Raw genomic sequence first — 22,066 nt, 5'->3', positions numbered from 1 at the left:
ATTTCTAGGTAATCTGGAGAGAGCAATAGCTCTCCTGTCTACTTGAGTTGATTCTGACTTCTAATTGCTGTTCTCTGAGAGCCTCAGAAGGAATTTTTTTATTGAAGTAACATTGGTTTATAACATTATATAAATTTAAGGTGTACATCATTATATTTCGATTTCTGTGTAGATTGCATCATGTTTACCACCCAAAGACTAGTTACCATCCATCACTATATATATGTGTCCAGTCACCCCTTTTGCCCTCCTCCCTTCCCCCTTCTTCCTTTCTGGTAACCACCAGTTTAATCTCTGTCTCTATGTGTTTGTTGTTGTTTTTATCTTCTATTTATGAGTGAGATCATACAATATTTGACTCTCTCCTTCTGACTTATTTCGCTTAATACCCTCAAGGTCCATCCTTGTTGTCGCAAATGGCAAGATTTCATCTTTTTTTATGGCTGAGTGGCATTCTGTTGTGTATATATACCACATCTTCTTTATCCATTCATTCTGTGATGAGCACCTAGGTTATTTCCAAGTCATGGCTGTTGTGAATAATGCTGCAGTGAACATAGGGGTGCGTGTATCTTTACATACGTGTGTTTTCATGTTCTTTGGATAAATACCCAGCAGCGGAATAGCTGGATCATATGGTAGTTCTATTCTTGATTTTTCGAGCAATCTCCATACTGTTTTCCATAATGGCTGCACCAGTTTGCACTCCCACCAGCAATGTATGAGGGTTCCCTTCTCTCCACATCCTCTCCAATACCTGTTATTGTCTTGTTAATAATAGCCATTCTGCCAGGAGTGAGGTGATATGTCATTGTAGTTTTGATTTGCATTTCCCTAATAATTAGTGATGTTGAACATCTTTTCATGGGCCGTCTGTATATCTTTGTTGGAAAAATCTCTATTGAGAAGGAATTCTTTTTAGTGTTTCTCTCTTTTCTTCAGTGAGAGGCATTTACATGGTTCAGATGATTGTGTCCACCCGGGGGAGTGTGGGGACAGCCGGGCTGTGACTGTGGCTTCCTTTGGGCTAGGTCTCCTTCCTCTGTGTTTAGCTGCAGTGCCCTCACCCAGGCCTCAGTGTTTAGAGGGAGCTGTAAGCATCGTATCACGTGCTGACGCTGCCTGGAACTTGTGTTCTGTAGCTCTCGCAGGGCTGTTCCCTCCACCTGGCCCAGCGCCTCAGTCAGCTGCTCAACCTCCAGCTCCGGAGGATGCCCATCCTTTCCAAGGAGTCGGCTCCCGGTCTCATCATTGCCACTGGTGAGTTCACTTTGCCTCTTCTCCCTTACGGGTTAAGCCTTGCATTCTGTGCAGCCGAGTACTTGGTGACCACCCACAGTGACTGCTGTTCGTGCTCTTGAGACGTTCTTAGTTGCCAGATACTACTCAGAATTCTCGTTGGGCAAGGTGAGTATCTGATGTATTCTTGAGATTAAAATAATTATTCCTCTTGCATTTTAGGTTCAGTGGGAAAGAACTTGGCAAGCAAGACGAACGTGTACATCTCTAGCAGTGCCGGAGCCCGGTGGCGAGAGGTCAGCACTCCACACCCCCGCCCGGGCCCCCCGCCCGGGCCCCCCGGCCCGGCCTGGTTCTTCTTTGCATGAGAACGTGGACTGTGCTTTGACATTTCAGGGACACCTGTCGTCCATAGTGGAGGCCAATAATGCCAAGTATGACTATAAAATAAAGAGAGGTCCCTGGGCCCCACCTAAGGGTCGCTGCACTGAGGTTGCATTCACACCTTGTCTCGTGGGCTTCTGGTTTTGCCGAGAATGTTACGTTGAATCAAAGACAGAGCTCTTTTTCCACAGCTGTGGATTTGACTAAATGTTCCAGGATTGTAAGTTCCATGAGGAGAGAGCAATGTCTGTTTTGCTCCCTTCTCCCCTAGGACCTAGCAGTGTCTGGCACAGAGTGGGTGCTCTGTCAATATTTGCTTAATCTATTAGCAAATGACCATGTAGTTGTAGTGGTGTTAGAACTGAAACTGGTTATTTATTTATTTTCTGTGTTATTGAAGTTGAAGTCAGGCCTCCCTCACTGGGCTGTGCTGTACAGGGACTTTCCTGTCTTTCTGTGCTATGGAAGAAGCCTGTTTTTGCCTTAAGGTTGCATAACTAATTTGCGTCCTTAGGTGCTGATTATACCAATTCTGAAGGTGGAGCTAGTTCTCTGGTCTTGAAATGCTAATTTGGCCTTGGACATTAGAGAATTCTCAGACTTGTAAAAAGAAAAATGGTTTTCACCAGCCTCCCGTGATGTAGGAAGGCCAAGGGAAGTGTGTCCGTCTCCTTCGGTAGGAGCTGCTTTCAGTGGCACTGGGCTGTCTGTGCAGGGAGCCACGAGGACAACTCAGTGGGTCACTTGACAAGAATTTATGAGCACCCCTCGCAGGCCGAGTGGATGTCAGGAGGATCGTGGAGTTCTCCAATGAGCTAGCGGATAGTTCCCATCCTCATGGTGCTTCTTACTGGGAATGCAATATGTACACTGTCGTCTTTAAATGTATAGTATATAAAGCAGTAATAATACCCAATATTTGTTTGGCTCTTTGCAGTTTACAGAGACCTGTCATGTACCTTATCTCATTTGAGGTAGGGCTCACCATCCCTCCAGCTCAGAGATCTGGGACACAGACGTGTGTGTGTGTGTGTGTGTGTAAATTAAGGATACATACAGTGTGGTAGAGAACCTAAGTATGTATTCAGATGAAGGACGTTGTTAAGGCCAGAGCAGTTGAAATGTGTGAGCAGTTTGGAATATTTGGGGCCTCCTTGTCCTGCTCCCGTAGGAAAGATTAAGCAGCTGCCGTCCTCTTCCTTGGAGCTGGACATTCCTCCTGAAATTGGGTGTTCTCTCCTCTGCGGATAGGCTGTGGTTTGTCTGTACCTTCTGATCTTGGTGTAATCTGGGCTTTGAACATCTGCAAGTGATTTCCTTCTGGGTAGAAAGCAGTGTGTTGTTCCTCCTGCAGTGAAGTGGTATCGCCTGGCTAAGGCTGGGGCAGCTGTCGGAGCCTCCCGCCAGGCATACTTAACGCCTGCCAAGAAGCAGCCGTCGCACAAGGGACCTTATTTTTGGAAGGAGCAGAGGACTAACTAAGGGATGAAAAGGTTGAGACTGTGTCTGTGTGAGTGGGCACCTGAGTCTCCATGGGCAACGTTCACTTTAGAAGGGCAGTCTGGGTATGTGAGGGGATTAGGTGGTGGCAGGGGAGGAGGAAGTAGGGGCAGTGGACAGATGCTGCCTAGAAAGCTGGTAACTGTAATTCCTGTTCCTCTTCTCCTACTAATTAGTTCTGCAAATTCTCTGATCCTCAGAGCTCCTTTTTGGTGCTTTTTTTTTTCAACAACTTTATTGACGCATATGGAAGCACAGTCAACTGTGCATATTTAAAGCGTACAGTTTGATAGAATTGATCACCATCACTACACTGTCACCAACACCACAATTTAGACAACAGACATTTCCATCACCTCCCAGAGTATTTGTGACCTCTTGTAATCCATCTCTCTCTCTCCCCTCACCTCTGCCAGATTATTAGTTAATCTTTTCTAGAATTCTGTGTAAATGGACTCATCCACTATGTGGTCTCTTTGCCTAGCTTCTGTCGCTCCTCATGACGATTTTGAGGTTTGTTCATCTCATTTCACGCATCAATGGTTCTTTTCTTTTTTATTGTTGATTAATATCCCAGGGCAGGGATAGTCCATAATTTGTTTATCCATTCATCTGTTGATGGACATTCCAGTTTTTGCTAATTACAAGTATAGCTGTTAGAAACATTCAATTAGGTGGGCATGGTTTTTTATTTCTCTTGAGCAAATACCTCGGAATGGAATGACTAGGTAGCATGGTGGTGATATGTTTAACTTTTTAAGGAATTATCAAATTGTTTTCCAAAGTGGATATACCATTTTACACTTCCACCAGCAGTGTGTGAGTGTTCTAATTGCTTCGTATCCACACCAACACTTAGAATGGTTAGTCTTTTTAATTTTAGACATTTTAATAAATGTGTAACGGTATCTCATTGTGGTTTTAATTGGCATTTCCTTGATGACTAATGATATTGAGCCCCGTACTGTCCAGGAGCCCACCAGGAGTCTCCTCTTTAGAACAAAAGGCTCTCCTGTCACCCAAGGGATATAGGAGCTCTCTGTAAGTCTCTTGTCACCCCTATCGGTTAGAAAGTTATAAGGGTTTTAGGAGCTCTGTGTCAGCGACTGGGGTCAAAGACCAAATATTAGAACAAAAGCTGCTCCTATCACTCATCACTTAGGAAATTACAGGCGTTTTAGGAGCTCTGCCGAGGAGCTGGGAACAAAGACCAAAATCTATATTCTTATATCACAGTATCATGTATGTAATCTGTAATATGGTATATTACATTCATTGATTCTTGAATATTAAACTAACCTTGAATTACTGGGATAAACCCTACTTAGTTATGATGTATCACCCTTTTTATATAAGCTTGGGTTTGATTTACTGATAGGATTTTAAAGATTTTTGCATTACTCATGAGAGATATTGGTCTGTAATTTTTTTTTGTTTTTTGGTAACGTCTTTGTCAGGTTTGGTGTTAGGGTCAGATTGGTGTCATAAAACAAGTTGAACAGGGGTCCCTCCTCTTCTGTTTTCTGACAAAGTTTACCTAAGGGTGGTGTTACTTTTTTTTCTTGAATAATTTGCAGTGAAACTATCTACCTGGATAGTTGGGAATGTTTTGATTAGAAAATCGATTTCTCTGGCAGATAGAGAACTATTCACATCTTCTACTTCTTATGTCAATTTTGGTGAGTTGTACGTTTTAAGAAATTTGTCCTTTTATATAAGTTAGTGAATTTGTTGGCCTAAGATTACTTAAAATATTTTCCCTTTTTTTAAATGTCTGTGGGATCTGTGGTGATGACCCATTTTTCATTCCTCACATTGGTGATTTGTGTTTTTTCTCTATTTTTCTTGATTAGTTTAGTTAGTGGTTTGTCAGTATTACTGATCTTTTCAAAGAACATGCTTTTGACTTTAATTTTCTCTCTTGTCTGTTTTCTTTTTTGTGGATTTCTATTCTTCAATATTATCTTTTCTCTTATTTACTTTGAATTTATTTTGCTTTTCTTTTTCTAGCTTCTTATGGTAGAACTTTAGGTCATTGATTTTAGTTCTTTTCTAATATAAGCATTGAAAGCTGTTTTCCTCTAATTACTGCTTTAGCTATATGCTGCAAATTTAGATATGTTGTCTTTTTGTTGTCATTCAGTTTATATTTTCAAATGTCCTCTTTTAAAATTGAGATGTAATTCACAAACCATAAAATTCACCATTTTAAAGTGGCTTTTAGTATTTCACAAGTGATCTGATGTACAACCTTCAATACTCTTTAATTCCAGAACATTTTTATCACTTCATAATGGCCCTTTTGCTTTTTGTCTTTGACTGATAAGTTATTTAGAAAAGGGTTGTTTAGTTTTCATGTATTTGAAATTTTTGTAGATAGCTTATTATGATTGACTTCTAATTTAATTTCCTTGTAGTCAGAGGATATACTTTGTATGATTTCAGTCCCTTTAAATTGATTGGAACTTGCTTTGTGATCCAATATGTGGTCTGTCTTGGTGAATGTATCAAATGCGTTAGAAAGGAATGTGTGTTCTGCAGTTGTTGAAGGCAGTGTTCCAGAGATGGTATTTATATGAAGGCGTTCGATACCTTGTGGTTCAGATCTTCTATGTTCTTACTGACCTCTTTTTTTTGGCTAGTTCTGTAAATTGCTGAGAGAGGGGTGGTAAATTGTGGAGTTCTCTATTTTTCCTTTAAATTTTGTCAGTTTTTGCTTTATGTATTTGAGGCTTTGTTATTAAGTGCGTGCTCATTTACAATTACCATCTTTTCTGATTAATTGTCCCTTTTCTCATTATGAAATATACTTCTTTATCTATGGTAATACCCTTTATTTTGAGGTCTATTTTATCTAATTTTGAAATAGTCCCTCTAGCCTTCTTATGTTTACTGTTTGGATAGTAAATCTTTTTACTATTCATTTACGTGCTGCCCATCTGTGTCTTTGTATGAGAAGTATTTCTTATAGGCAGCATATGGTAAGGTCTTGCTTTTTTATTCACTCTGCCAACCTCTGATTTTTAAATGAAACACTTAGACCATTAACATTTAATATAATTATTGATGTGGTTGGATTTAGGTCTAATTTTTATCTATTTATTAATTTATATATTTACACATATTTAATCTTTCGTAGTCTTTTTTGACTTTATATTGCACTTACACAATATAACACTTAATATAAAGTTTAGAAACCTTGCAACTGTATAAGTGCCTTTTCTCTTTCCCTGACTTTTTTGTTATTCTTGTCCTGTGTATCACATTGACATACATTGAAAAACCCACAAGGTGATATTTTTGTTTTTGTTTTAAATCATAGCAACTTTAAAGAACTTAAGGGGAAAAAGTCTTTTATGTTTACCCAGGTATTTACCATTTCTCCTGCTCTTCCCTCATTCTTGAAGATCCCTCTTGTCCCCTGGTGGATTTGCCCACAGCCCAGAGAAATTCCTTTAGCGTTTCTTGTAGAGCAGCTACTGGCTGTGCATTCTCCTGGTTTTCCTTCAATTTGAGAATCTCATCATTTCACCTTCAGAGGATATGTCTTTTGGACATAGAATTCTGGGTTGATAGAGATTTTCTTTCAGTCCTTGAAAGATGTGCTGCTTTCTTCTTGCTTCCCTGGTTTCTGATGAGAAATCTGAAGTCGTTTCACTTATCACTTTCCTGTGTGTAATGTGTCATTTTTCTATAGATGCTTCCAGACTTTTTTTTCCTTATCTTTGGTTTTCAGCCGTTTTGGTATGATGTCTCTAGGTGTGGTTTTCTCTGTGTTTTAGCGTGTAATGAACCTACTTAGATTCAGACTGAAGTTCTGTGGATGGCAGTTCAAGTCCCAGTTCGGTTCACCAAGCCTTGGCTGTGCTGGTTGGAGTCTTTTCCACACATCTGTGCTTTAGAAGTTAGGCTGAGACTTACGTGAGTTTGCATACAGAATTAGAGGGTTTACTTCTTGAGCATTCCACCCCCTGGGCTTCCCTCCACATTCTCTCTGGCCTGCAGGAGCTTCTTTGCCTGATTCCTTGGGCAAAAACCATGTCTGTTGAAGTTTTAGCTGCGTGGCTGGGACTGAGGTATTCCACAGCTGGGGTTTTCCCTCAGGGCAAAGACGGACCAGGAAACCCTAACCGGTCGGGGTAGCTTCTCCAGGTTTTAAATCCCCTCCACAAGCTGCCTGATTTTGTTTATTTTTCAGCATCCTCAGGTAGCTGGTTTTTGTATTTTGTCCAGAGTTTTTGGTTGTCACCAGCAGGAAGGATGGACTGTAGTGAGCTTTTACTGTTCATAGTAGAACCAGAACTCCAGTTGGTTAATTTTTAATTGCTGGTTGGTGAGAGTCAGATTTGGGTTTGACTCCTGCCTCTGCTGTTTATAGTCTGCCACTTTAATAGAAACTCTAATTTCTTTATTTGGCAAAAAATTGGGATGCGAGAACTCTCTCTGCCCATCCCCAGGGTTGTGTGGAGCGGATGAGATGATGGATGTGAATGTGCTCTGGAAACAGAAAAATTGGTTTCAAGTGGTTGGCATAGCTGCCTTTTGTGTGTGTGTGCGAGCATGTGTGTGTGCACGTGTGTATGTAGTGTGCGTGGTTCCTGCCCAGTTACCTCCACAGCAGTGGCATCAGCACTGGCTTTTCCTCCTCAGGCTCTTCCGGGACCTCACTACTACACTTGGGGAGATCATGGCGGCATCATCATGGCCATCGCCCAGGGCATGGAAACCAATGAGCTGAAGTAAGTTTCTCTGATGAAGCTTTTTCTTTTCCTTTCTTTTCTTTTGGTGTGGAAGACTGGCCCTGAGCTAACATCTGTGCCAGTCTTCCTCTTTGTTGTACGTGGCACACCACCACCACGGCATGGCTTGATGAGCGGTGTGTAGGTCCGTGGCCAGTATGTGAACCTGTGAACCTCAGGCAGCTGAAGTGGAATGTTCGAACTTAACCGCTATACCACCAGGCCAACCCATGAAGCTTTTTCTTTTTTCATCACACTGTTCTCCCAGAAATTGAAGTCTGTGTTTATAAGTGGATTCTCTCTACAGCACTAGGTTGTTGACAGCACAGTTTGTGACCTTGGGAAATTGCTTAAACTTTCCTTATCTGTAAAGTGGGGATAATAATGTGCCTTTCCTATCTCAAAGGGGGTACCATGAGGAACACATGAAATAATTGTATTGATTTGAAAAGTACAACTCTGTATAATTATAAATTAATAATGATGAAAAAACTAACTAGAGACTAATTTGTCTTTCATTGTTTTTTATGTGATACACATACACAGATTTACTCATAGAATGAGTAACGGTTAATAAAAAGAATACATGAGTAATAGTTTCAGAATGCATGTAACTTGACAGCCACTTGACTTTTGCTGTAATACATTTGGTTTGGGGTGTTCTTACAAATAGACCGGGAAGGGACATTTGGGGTTAACTGCTTCATTTTACAGATGAGAAAACATACTCAGCAAGGTAAAGTCGGTTGCCCAAAGTCTCCCCATTATTTAGTGACAGGCAAGACTAGCCCCTGCGTCTCTAAATTATGTTCTGTACTCTTTGCAGTAGATTGCTCTGAAAAGCAAAAGCGTCAAGAGTTTTGGACCTCTGCCTCCTTCAGTCTGATTTTATCAGAACTGGTCTTTTGATTGCTTTTGTCCAAGTAAGGGCAGAAGTTAATTTTGTTAACGGTGGATCAGGGCAGAGTGGCCCTCACTTCTCCCTGTTGTTGAGCTGAACCCATGAGATGGATTACTGAAGGAGGCAGAGAGGGCTTCTGTAATCATCTTGTTTAGTGCAAGGAAGAAAGCCTTTTTCTTTGCTCCTTTTAGAAACAGGGCCAGCAGCAAGAGAGAGGTGGGTGGTGTGAAAAAAGAGTTCTTAGCAGCTGATTTCCCCTGTGGTTAATTTGACATGTGTTGAGCAGCCTGGCCTCAAGGAAGCAGAGAGAAGCAAAGTGTTGGCCTTTGGCATTCCACCTGGCTCTTCTCTGGTCTGCGTGGCGCTGGTCAGCTGCTGCTTTAGAGCCAAGAGTTGGAAGAGGCTGTTTGTACGCAACACTCAGTAGCCACTTTCAGACTGGCGTTTGCTGAAGTGAAGACAGTCACAGAGCATAGTGCTTCCTACCTTTCTATGCTGTCACTTTTTTATCCATCAATTTATTAATTCCCATCTCACACATGTAGCAAGCACTAATTCTGCATGGTACCGTGTATCTAACAGAAAACAGACTATTTTCCCCCACGCCTAAGGAGTCCGTCCTCTAGTGGTAAGATACACGAGTCAACCGTGTGATGTGTGGGACACTCCTACGTGGGAAATAGGATAGGGACGTAGTTGGCTTCCTAGCGATACATTTCATTCTTTGCATGGCAGTCAGATTGTAGTCAGTTCCCGATTTTCCTTGTTTAACTCTTCTACAGATTACATTTGCATTCCAGGCTGGCTTCTCTGAAGTCGTTAGCATGATTCCAGTCCTCTTACACCATCTGTCGGTGCACATGTGCACAGGGAATGCAGCGTCATTGCTGCACTAGCTGGAGCAAAACCTGATCAGGAAGATAAACCTGCTGCCAGAAGATCACACTGCCCTCCCCATACATTTAAAAATGACTTTGGGGATTATGGACACTATAGCATTCCTCTATTTGTGTAGGGCATTCGGAAGTGTCTGTATGTATGGTTCAAATAAAGCATTTGCAAACGTGAGAATATGTTCAGGCCTCCTATTGACAGGTGCATGTGTCCTGAATATCAGTCTGAGCTTGGCCTAAATCCCTAGCCACCTGGCATTTACTCAGGATGTTGCTCAGAGTTTTTTTTTTGCTTCTCCTGCTGCTTCACTTTTGACCTGTCACTGTGTGCTGTCAGCTGCATCAGAAGAGAAGCAGGAAATAATACTGTAGGTAGTTCATATCCTCAAACCCCAACGGCGATTTATGGTGACACCCAGGCATGAGCAGAGGCTGCTTCTGACCGAACTGGATTTCTTTTGCTGGTCTAGGGCTTCAGGCCCCTTTTAAGTCTGTTCTCCCACCACAGTGATCGCTCTCTCCTTTGAGTCTCGTAGAGTTTATTGGCTGTCTCGTTAATTTGGCAGTGATCACATACTGACTCCTTTTGTTAGTTTCCTTTTCATTATATGCCTGAATTCCTTAACTCATTAGCAATGTCTTTGAAAACAGGTATTTCTATTCTATGCAGGCCAGCAGGCACTTAGTAAGTGTTTGATTGTTCCATAAATAGGTCATGCACACTTAGTCTTCCAAGATTTTTTTTTTTTTTTTTTTTTAACTGATTTATAAAACTAGAAGGGGCGCCATAGCGTGGCAGTTTCTCTGCCCCAGGGGTGGGAGCCACTCACGTTGTGCTCTATGTAAATAACAATCTCTGGGGTCTTGTTGTGAGCAGGAGGGGGTGTCCCTGAATGTGTGCAACCCAGTGGTGCCCAGAGGTACCAGAGATGATGCCATCCACCTTCCTTGGTTTTCACATGAGGAAATAATGTAACTTGTCAGTAGTTAGGACCCAAGCTGGAACACAAGCATATTTCTGTTAGGCATCATTTCAGGTCAGCTACACAAAAGTTTGTTGAACATCTACAGTGCACCACATGCTGTCCTAGGTACCAAGGATGCAATGGTGAGTGAGTCATCATCTGGGAGTTGCCCGTGCTCACTGTGGCCCTGTTAGGTTTCTCAGCCAGCTGGAGGGAGAGACTGGGGAAGGGCTTGTTTGCAAAGGGAGCTTCCTGACCCCAAACTTACCTGGACTTAGGAAGGAAGGCCAGGCCGAGGAGCATCAGTGAATTTAACAAGAGCTTTAGTGGGGACAGAGGTTGGAATGTTGGTTGAAGTAAGAGTTTGGTTTTTGCTTTGCTTTTTTGGTTGTACCCCTTTTAAATTATTCATGCCTCTCTCTCCCTGATTAGCACAGATAACTAGGAACTGACGGTTGTTTGTTTCAGCATCTGCCCTGATTGTCCGCGTGGCTGTTCCCTTGTTATTGTTAATTGAAATGGAGAGCAAGAAGTGGAACGCTTTGTGTGTTCTTGTGTCTACATGCCTGAAATGAGTAACTAAGGACCTGTGTTGGGAATCACTTAGTCATTCATTCGGCACGCTGTCCCCGTGAACCTGCTCAGGGGCTGCAGGCTTTTCTTGTCTGTAATCCGTGTTCTTCAGAGAAGGGGCTGTTGTGTTTTTGCACCCTGACCAAAAAAAGACCCAAACACAAGTTTGTCGGCTTGATCATGAGGGATGAGATCAATTTTCGTTCCTTCTTGGCAGTTTGCCTGTCTGCATAATGATATTATTGGTAGTTACTAATAATCCTTTGGATTTGCCCCAAAGCATCCTTCCTCATAGGAGATTTCCATTTCATAGGGCTTCCCTGTGGGAGTCCTGAACAGGCGCTGCAAAGACTACACCCAGCAGAGCGGCTGTTTTTTCTGGACCTGAGTTCTGGAGGCAGCCTCACAGTTCCAACATGTGGGAGGCAGCAGTTAACCTATTCACTTGATCACAGCACCTAATGCTGGTAGAAACACTTAATGAGACAGTTGCAGAGACAGCTGCCCCCACCCACTTCATTCCAACCCCCAGGTGGTTTCTTTGGCCCCTTGAGTGATAGAGGAGCAGGTGTTCTTAGCACCTTTTAATAAGAAACTGCAAGAGAGAGAGAGTAAAAAAGAAAAAAATTCAGTGCAGTTCATTTAATTTCCTTCAACAAACATTAATTAATGTTCCTTTTGTGTGCCATGAAAGGTGCCAATTGCCATGGGGCAGAAAAGTGAGTTAGAGGTCATGTTCCTGGCTTCCGGCAGTCTAGGAGAAGACGCTCACCAAATCAGGTCACTTAAATATAGTAGGTATAAGATAGAGGTGAGCACAGGGTGCCGTGGGAGCAAGAATGAGGGCCAGGTGGTGATCTGGGAGGCAGGAGAAGGCTTCTGGGAGGAGAGGAAACTTGAGCTGAGACTTCAAGGACAAAAAGCAAGGTTTGGAATGCCATTCCAGGGTTAGAAAGAGCTTGAGCTGAGACGCAGCATGAATCGGCACAGAAGGTGCAGCTCTTTAGTATTAATGGGATGCAAATTAAAGGTGGGGGTGGTGAGAAATGGGGTTTGAGGTAGGTAGGTAGGGGCTGGGACCTGGAGGACTTCACATGAAGCACTGGAGAGCTCAGACTTTGCTTTTGAAGTCATGGGATCCTTTTGAGGATTTTAAATGAGGGAATGACGTGGCTAGACTTGCGTTGCAGAAAGACGGCTCTGGAAAGTTGAGGAGGGTGACTTTAAGAGGAGCAAGACTGGAGGTGAGAGATGGTGCTGAGGTGGGTTTGAGGACTGAGACTGCAGGACTGACTTTTTGGTTAGACTGAGGGTGATGGGGCAAGAGGATCACAGCGCTCATGGAAGAGCAGAGGAAGAGGAGCAGGCATGAAGGCCACAGGATGACTGCAGATCTGGATGAGTTGAACTGAAGCGGCTGTGGGGTGTCCAAGGGGAGAGAGATCCAGCAGGAATCTGGACATATTGCCTCATCTGGTTCAGCCTTCCACCACTTCTTGCAAGGATTTTCTCTGTGTCATCTGTGGTAGATGATCATCCAGTCTTTACTTGAACAATTGTGGCGATGGGAAGTTTTTCCAGATCAGAAGTACCTTCCATTTCACTTTCAGACAATTGTTCATTCATTCACTCATTTATTCATTCATTCCGTTATGAATGAAAGTTCTTGGGGCAGAGAAAGCCCAGGTTCTCCTCACTCCAGTTTCTATTCGGTGGGCTCACTTCTGCTCCCAGGAGACCCGCGTAACAGATATTTCCTCTGTAACCTGAAAGCCTTTCAGATAGTTGAGGCCGCCTTCCCTGTCCTCCTGGGTCTCTCCCACTCCATGGTAAACAGCCCCAGTTCCTTTCCCCCTCCGCCCTAGGACCCTGAAGCTCCACCGTCTAGGTTCTCCTTTAGGTCCAGCTCATGATGTCAGTGCCTTAGAATGCGAGGCCTGCATCTGATCCCAACAGCCTGAAACATGCGGGGATTAATACCCGCATGATTCTGGACACTCAGTTTCTGTTAATAAAAAACCCAAGGCTGTTTTTATGCTTTTGACAGCCTCTTCAAACTGGTAGCTTCTACTGATTGGTTTTTTTAATTGAGGTATCATTTACATGCCACAAGATGCTCAGATCTTGAATACACTATTTAATCAGTGCTGAAGGATGCATGTCACGATGTAGAACGTTTCCATCAACCTAGAAAATCCCTGTGTTCCCCTTCCCAGTCAGTGCTACCCCTTCACCCCACCGCCTCCCCAATTAGAGGCAACGGATGTTCTGATTATATTTTTATCACCGTAATTTAGTTTTGTCTGTTTCAGGTTTCCGTATGTTTGTATTTGGCTTCTTTTACTCAGCGTAATATTTCTGAGGTTTATTCACGTTGTAACCTGTATCAGTAGATTAAGTTCAATTTAACTAAAAAACCCAGAAATTCTTTTTTCTTACAGATCTTATCAAAGACCAGATTATCTCCATCCTATATTTGAGCAGGTAGATTTTTGAAACTACATGTGGAACTTGATTTTTATTCCCATTGTTTGCTTATTCTTTTGATGTAACGAGAGCGTTTTAAATTCCGTTCTTGGCATTTATTGTATTATCAGTATAATTAGCCTTGTATCCTTTGCAAATTTGATAGATTCGCTTTCCATATCCAGCTCATCAACAGATTGTCGAGCTCTGAGAACTTGAGGTCTTATTTTGGGTTGAGATCAAACCATATATCAGCACACTTAGGATTTGTTTCACTGGCAGTGAATTTCACCCAACTGTGTGGTTCACAAGGATCCTTACATAAAAAAGAACGTGCTATATCATTTACCCTCTTCTTCAAATCAAGAATTACCATGAGAAGGGGAAATGGGGTTAGTTTGTTATGACTTGTGTGTGAAACCATTTGAGCTCCCAGCCCTGACTTCCTTCTTTTCTAAGTTCTCTCAAATCAGCTGTTTCATAATCCCTTCTGGAAATCACTCTTTCTTTTTTAGGGAAATATAACTGTCTTTCCTCATCTAGACTTCAAGATCTCTCACTGTTCTCCATGATTCTTTGCAAGATTATTAAAAGGAACTCGCAATCGTATCTTTAATTCCTTCAGTTCCCTAGAATGTGTTTTGTTTTGTATTGTTTCCCTTAACTTCCTTGTTTTTTTCTGCCTTGTCCAGTTTGACCATCACTCTCTTTGATAAAGATAAAGCCAAAATAGAAATTGAGTAGTTCTGCTTTTTTCTATTGTTACTATTTATACCATTGCACATCAGAAGGATGATTCTATTCCGTTCTAATTCTTTATAGAACTTATTAGGTAACCAACCCACCATACCACTGACACACTAATCTACTGATTATTTTGGTAATTTGAAGCATGATCCTTGACTTATTTTGAACTTGAGTTGTCTGGCCACGGTTCCTACATATTACTAGCTGTAAGAACTACGGGTAGAATTAACTAGCAGGTTACAACTGCTCTTTAAGTTTTTGCCCTTGGTTATGTTAAATAATCTTCCCCTCCTATTCAGAGTTTTTGGCCATGGGAACGTGTTTATATTTTTGTCAGAACATGTCGAATTCTCCATTCCTAAAGGCTAGGGCCGTATATCCTCTTCCGTGGTTATTAGGACTACAGAGATGACTGACTTTGTTTTCTTGCAAGGTTCTTGTCATTTTCACTTCGTCAGCACAAGTTCTCCTTTAGGGGTCAGAGTTCAGAATAGGTGGACTTTGACTTTAACTACTGCAGTTGATAATGTGACTGCCCTGTCCCTGAAATTCTGAAAAAGCACCGTTTTCTAAATGTGCAGTTTATTCTCGGATGCAAGGCTGTGCTTGGCCATGCACCTGCTTATTAGCCTCATTAATGCGTTATTGTCAGAGTCCTTTGGGAACCTCTCAAGAAATAAGATGATTCATTTCCTGAGGTTATCTTGGGCTTGAGGAGCTCTTAAATAGAATTAACTAGGCAATGTGCAAATGGATGGACTTCCAGATTTATCACAGAGCGGATGGATAGCGCCCATCATGTCTGGTTAATAGGCCAACTCTGCTGGTTCACTTTACTTTAAAAGTGGTACCAAGCCTTTGGCGCCTCACGCTGGTACATGAAGGAGATTGAATCAGTTAACTTATGCCCATATCTGCTTTCAAATTAGCTTAAACCGAAAGCATATCAGCCAGATGAGAGTTTCTCCTCTTTGGAAGATCTGTAGAGGAGATCACGTAGTCCCCATTGATGTTCATTATGCTGCCTTGTAACCCCATCACTTGGTTAACCTGTAGCCTTCTGGCAGATGTGTCAATTTTAGTAATCTCAATACGAGAGGAGGTGTTTGGATTGAGCGATGTCGTGAAAAGATTTATGTCAAGCATTAGGGTGCTGAGGGAGTAAAACTAAAATCTCAAAAATATGGGAAAGGTGAAAGAAAAAGAAATATATATATGTAAAATTAGGATTTAAGAGAGAACCAATAGCTCTGAGATCCTAAGGAAGCTCTAATTGAGCGGTTTCTCCTGTTCAGCATCTCACCACTCACTGGGTGATGAAGAGAGTGTCAGGCAGAATTCCTCCTCCCCTTGCTCCTCTTCAATACAAAAGATCATTTAAAATTAGTTTAGTCAACTTCAGTGCCGCTTACTTTTTCAAGGGCTTGCTTGCTTCTGATGTAGTCTGGCTTGGAGACTTTTCACAGGACATGCTTTTCCTCCAACTTTTTAATTTTTAAGACCATGGGAAAAGTTGGAAGAATTGTCTAAAGAGCAGCCAACGTGACCTTCACCTAGAATCACCAATTGTTATCATTTCGAAAATTTGCTTTACTTGTATGTGTCTATGCATTTATCCTGTCTGTCTATCATCTGTCTATCTATCATGTATCTATCTGTCTGTCTAGCATCTACTTATCCTACCTATTCATCTGTCTATCTATCCTTTTTTTGCTGAATCACTTGAAAGAAAGTTGTAGCCATCATGTCCCTTCACAGCTAAATCCTTAAACGTGGATCTTCAAAAAATAATGACAATAAGAATGCCATTATCACACCTAAGAAAATTAAAATGAACTCAGTGTTATTTATAGACTATATTTTTTCTCAGTTGTCTCATGTTATTTATAGCTACTTTTTTTTCCAATCCAGGATTCAGTCATGGTTTACACATTGCGTTTGGTTGTTATACCTCTTCAGTCTCTTAATCTATAACAAGGCTTCCGCCTTGTTTGTTTTTCATGGCCTTGATTTTTTTTGAACAGTCCAGACCAGTTGTCACATAGAATGTCCCACATTCTGGATGTGTCCAGTTGCACAGAACAGCACATAGATGATGTCTTGCCCTCAGTACTCTAGCTAGGAGGCACCTAGTGTCAGGTTCTCCCACTCTTAGTGATGCTGTGTTTGGTGAAGGTTGCGATTCTCAGATTCCACTGTAAAATTACATTTCCCTTTCATCTGTGGGTTGATTTCTTCAGACCACGTGAACATCCTGGTCCCCTTCATTCTTTCACCCAGTGGTTTTAGCATCCCGTGATGATCTTGTCTGATGATCTTGTCGGTTATTACAGTGGGGGTTACAGAATGGCCATTTATCTCATTCTGTCATTGTTGTCAACATTTATTAGGTAGCATTGTAATATAAGAAAAAAATTTCCCTCCTCCCCTTCTCTTTCCCCTTTAGTATCATTTAGAGACCCCTGCCCTATTTTCGTCGTTTATAATCTGTTACCATCTCTTTTCTTTTTTATGTTCAAATTTTCCCACATTGGTCAGTTGGAGCCTCATCAGGCTGGCTCCTGTGTCCTTTTGTGTTGACTGCATTAGTCTCTGAGCACTTCCTTGCTTTCTGGCACAGCCTTAAACTTTCCCTGCTTTAGTCCAGGATCAGCCATTTCTCCAGGGAGCCCTGATTCCCATTACTGGTGAATGTTATCTGGAAACCACGTCCTTGCCCTAGAGTCTTTAAATGTAGGCTTCTCTTGCTTACTTTTGGGCAGATATAGTACCAATGAAGGGGAGACCTGGAAAACATTCATCTTCTCCGAGAAGCCTGTGTTCGTGTATGGGCTCCTCACAGAACCTGGCGAGAAGAGTACTGTCTTCACCATCTTTGGCTCCAACAAGGAGAATGTCCACAGCTGGCTGATCCTCCAGGTCAACGCCACGGATGCCTTAGGTAAGCTGCTGCCTCCTTGGCCCTTTCATGGAAATATTTATTGATCAAAGCATCAGCTTATATACTCTGTACTCAGAAGACTTGGTGATCCATTGTAGGAGATGAGCATGTATACAGTGAGTGAGTGAAAAATATAGAGGCAAATACTCAGGCAGTTATTGCTAAGACCATGTGTTATTTTTTTGTATCTTCATTGCCTGCACAGTCACTGGCACATAGTAGGTTTAGGTTTATGTATGTTGAACATATGAATGAATGAAAAACGTTCTTCCAGATCAGCAGTTCCAGCTTGACTAATTTAGCGAGTAACTACTACGTGAAAGGCAGTGTGCCAAATGATGCAGGGTCCTCCCAGAGCTGTCTAGGATCTCATCATGATCCGCTAGCCTAGGTACGGGATGTGTAAATAAGGAGGGAGAAGTGAAACTCCTCAGCTGTCCTTCCTCCCCTGCCCTCCACGTGACCCTGCCCTGTCCTCCTCCCCTGCCTTCCATGTGACCCTGCCTTGTCCTCCTCCTCTGCCTTGGCTGACTTTATTATTCCAGTGTCCTGGAATGCCCCCTGTGCCACCCATTCAGTTTCCACCAATTGAAATCCTTTTCACGTTTCAGGATCTAAAGCACTTGGCTGCTTATATCCCAACCAGAAGCCCTCTCCCTTCTTCTCTGTGTCCAGAGCATAGGCGGACTCAGCAGGCCTTGAGTTAAAAATTTGCATCTGTCGCTCTGTTTGTATCATCTCCCATTAACTGAGTTATGAGGTCCTGAGAATCAAGAACCTGTCCTGTGCATATTTACTCTCCGCCCACTGGACAGCCTGGTAGCCTTACAGTCAGTAAGGGTTTAATAAATACTTGCTGATCTGAATGGCATTGAATTGACAGTTCATCAGTTTCAGGCAGCATTTAACCTGACTGAAGATACATATATAAAAACTACGTAAAGTCCCAATATATAGACAGAGGTATACTTTGGAATTCCTGTAGAAACCACCCTACTTAAATTTTAAGTGAATGTGGGTAGATATGGAGTGATCCTCCAGGGTGTCTTACATTTCTCAGCCTCCTTCCCTGAAGATCCTGTACCTTCCAGGCAGTGACAGTGAATTCTCTGTTGCTCTTGAGCCATCCTACTGGATGCGCCCCTATTACCCCAGGGAACAGGCAGGGAATAGTAATCCTGAATGATGCCATGTATCGAGGACTCAACCTTTCCCTGATTCCCTGGGAGATAAACACCTCTGAGTACCTGTTTCTAAAGGGAGCTGCAGAATCTGCTAAAATAGTTCAGAAGTTTGGATAGTGCCAGAGGTGGCTCGCTTCTTCCTGGCTTTCTCAGATGGATGCCTGTGTTTCAGGAGGTACCACTTTCATTTCTTTGGGTGCCGCCCGGCCTCAGAGCAAGCTGATAGAGGCTGGGGACAGCTCCAGAGGCCTGTGTGCCTGCTGGGCAGGAAGTGGGCGACTGGGCTGAGGGATGGTAGGACAGGGAATGCCATGTGCGCCTGCCTCTAATGCTTCCTGCCGCATTTCCTTTTCCTCAGGGGTTCCTTGCACAGAGAATGACTACAAGCTGTGGTCACCGTCTGATGAGCGGGGCAACGAGTGTTTGCTTGGACACAAGACTGTTTTCAAACGGAGGACACCCCACGCGACGTGCTTTAATGGAGAAGACTTTGACAGGCCAGTGGTCGTGTCCAACTGCTCCTGCACCCGAGAGGACTATGAATGGTTGGTCGACCAACTCCATCGATGTCTGGGGATTGAGTTGTGTTTTATTCACTCAGCGGTGTGGGAGACAGACGAGGCCACGGCCCTTTCCCCTGAGGAGAGGAAGGGAATCACAGGAAACAAATCCTTATTAATCATCTTTTATGTGCCAGGAACTGTGCTCAGTACTTTTTGCATAGGTTATTCCATTTCATTCTTGCGGCTGTGTAGTGCGGTGGAATTGTTACAACCCAGGGACGCTGCAGTAATTTTATTCAGGAATAGATCTCTCTGGGATTTATTTCTGTGAGAGCTACCCCAAACAAGAACATACTGAAGCTTCCATTGCAGGTAACTCCTTTATCTTAGGAGCCCTGTTCTCGAAGGAATCTATTTCTTTATCCGAAATGAGGGGATGTTAGTATATATATTTGTATATTCATTAGTCCTTGAGCAAAATAGCTAAAGGCACCGCAGAGGATGCTAAGGGTAGAAGAAACGACATGCACACAAATAATTGTAACAGGAGGTGGAAAGCTGCAGGTACCTCGGAGGAGGAACGGGTGCTCATACTGTGCTTCTTGACAGGAAGGAGGAGACTGTGATGTGCTCGTGGGGAGTCAGGAGGTTTCTGGAGGAAGCACTGTTTGAGAGGGGCTTTGAGGAGGAATCTGGATTTGTGGACAGGAGCTTTCTAAGAAGACACAGCAGCCGTGTGACGCTATGGAGGCAGGGAGTGTAGTTGGTGGCTTAGTTTGGGGGCCTTGTTGGCTGTATGAAGTGGGATCAGTGTGGAGATGAGGCTAAAAAGAAAATACAATAGGGGCATGAGGGTGTCTTTGAAGGCTTTTGAGGGGAGTCGATGATCAGAGCAGAGCTTAGCTTTAGGAAGATGATTCTGGCCATAGAGCACGTCAGCAGTCCCTCGAGTCTATACTCTAGCGTGATGTCGTTCCAGGTCAGGCAGGGCTAGCAGTAGAGCAGGGTATTGAACATAAGCGCATACCTCATTTTTCAGTAGTTGCTGAGGCACAAAGAAACTAAAGTTTGCTTTGGAAAGCCGCACTTACCTTGACTAAAGCCAGAACGCTCTGATGTGTTCCCATCCAGAGGTTAAAACAGGGCCCTGCAGGATCGTCTGAGGCTCTGCAGGCCATGCGCTCTCTCTTGCAGCTACTCAGCTTTGCCTGTGGTAGCGTCAAAGCAGCCACAGAGGAGCGTGCATGGCCGTGATCCCATAAAGCTTTATTTACAAAAACAGCCAACCAGATTTGGCCAATTCCTGTCCTGGACCAGTGCTTCTGAAACTTGACTTTGCGGGTGAATCACCTGGGGTCTTGCTAAAGTCAAGTTCTGACTCTAGTTCTGGGCATCTGTGGTTCTGCCAGGCTCGGAGGATTCTGGGCCCTTATCTGTAAGCCCGCCCCCCAGCAGCAGGGCTTTAGACGGCACAAGATATACATTCTCTTTGAAAGCTGTGTGGTCCTAAGGTAATGGCAAAGATGCTTCCACAGCAAAACCATAGAGCTGTCTGATGTGCCCAGTGATGTCGGTTCAACGCCCCTTTGCTGCCTTCTGCTCTCCTTTAGACACGCCAAATTTGTAATTCTAATCTGAGAGCTTGTGCTGGCCCGAGGTAGTTTCCCTAACTGTAGAGGCCCTAATCCCAGAAAAGATCATGATGCCCTCTCTCTTCCCTTATTTATCGCCATTAAGTATTTCAAAATAAAATGAATCACAAATACGTAAGAAAATCCAACAAATCTTTGATTTTTTTCTTTTCTTTTTTGGAGGAAGATTAGCCCTGAGCTAACATCTGCCACCAATGCTCCTCTTTTTTACTGAGGAAAATTGGCCCTGAGCTAACATCCGTGCCCATCTTCCTCTACTTCGTATGTGGGATGCCTGCCACAGCATGGCTTGCCAACCGGTGCTGTGTCCGCACCCGGGATCTGAACTGGTGAACCCTAGGCTGCCAAAGTGGAATGTGCAAACTTAACTGCTGCGCCACCAGGCCGGCCCCTGATATTTTTTTTCTTGATGACCACTATTAGGCTTTTTCTCTAAAATCTGCCCCTCCCAACAACAATAACAAACAAAAACCAGGAACTGGTGTGCCTTCCTGGTAACCTGGCCCAGCTCCCACTGGTCTCACCCCAGCTGACTCATGGAAACCCGCTGTGGGGCTGAGTCTTTATTATAGAGCAGGAAGACCACTGCTTGCCCCTCATGGAGTTCGACTTGAGGCCACAGGAGATCATGGGGGTGAGGACCCATCAAAATGGTAAAGGGTGTATTGATTTCAGGCCCTCCTACTGTTGTTCCTGTTTGCGTAGCTACCAGAAAGGAGCCAGCCTGGCTGTCTGGCTCTTGGAGATGTGTGGTGGCCTTAGACGGTGGCAGTGGAAAGGGAAATGGTCTGAAGATGGGCAACAGGAGAGGAAATGAGAACGAGAGAGCTTATAGTTTCTGTCGTTTAGTTCAGCTCCTGAGTGACGACTGCATTTGAAGGTCAGGTTGCTTCTTAACGTCCTTTCGGACCTCGCTGAGAAGCCCAGCTATTGGCCCAAAAGTTCCCTGATTTCAGCGTAGTTTCTTTTACACTTTTATATTTCCCCACATTACCCGTAAGTGTGCTTTTCACACTCCTTACTGAAACCCCTAGTATGCAATGCATTTGATAGGACGATCCTGTACCTACTCATGTTTGTTTAGGTAGACACATACACAGATATCATTAAAACAAATGTTGTATGAGATAACATTTACTTGTAAGTGTGATGAACTTTGCAATCTCCTGTTCTTTCCGGGAGGGGAGGAATCTGGTTTTGACCCTCCAACGTGCTTTCATGGCCCAGTAGGTCGTGACCTTCAGTTTGAAGAAACGTGCCTAAGAAGGGGCCTTTGCCATTGGAGGCAAATAAGTAATTAGCCCATGTTCCACCTCGTCCCAAAAACTATTTGAGCAGCCATTCAGTAAAAGTTACCTGATTTAATGAGTGAGACCTGT

General features: G+C 43.2%; 1 protein-coding gene across 1 annotated transcript in view; it reads left to right on the top strand.

Moving 5' to 3' along the window:
* Positions 1-22,066, top strand: part of SORL1 (sortilin related receptor 1) — a 158,838-nt gene that overhangs the window by 59,084 nt on the left and 77,688 nt on the right. Inside the window, exons 10-14 of the mRNA XM_044751649.2 lie at positions 1,143-1,260; positions 1,462-1,535; positions 7,774-7,862; positions 17,170-17,348; positions 18,891-19,077. Of these exons, the coding sequence (XP_044607584.1) occupies positions 1,143-1,260; positions 1,462-1,535; positions 7,774-7,862; positions 17,170-17,348; positions 18,891-19,077 (647 nt within the window). The remainder of the gene's footprint in view (positions 1-1,142; positions 1,261-1,461; positions 1,536-7,773; positions 7,863-17,169; positions 17,349-18,890; positions 19,078-22,066) is intronic.

This window comes from Equus asinus, chromosome 20, assembly GCF_041296235.1.
Source record: "Equus asinus isolate D_3611 breed Donkey chromosome 20, EquAss-T2T_v2, whole genome shotgun sequence".
Classification (NCBI taxonomy): domain Eukaryota; kingdom Metazoa; phylum Chordata; class Mammalia; order Perissodactyla; family Equidae; genus Equus; species Equus asinus.
This window is presented reverse-complemented; position numbering and strand designations above follow the sequence as displayed.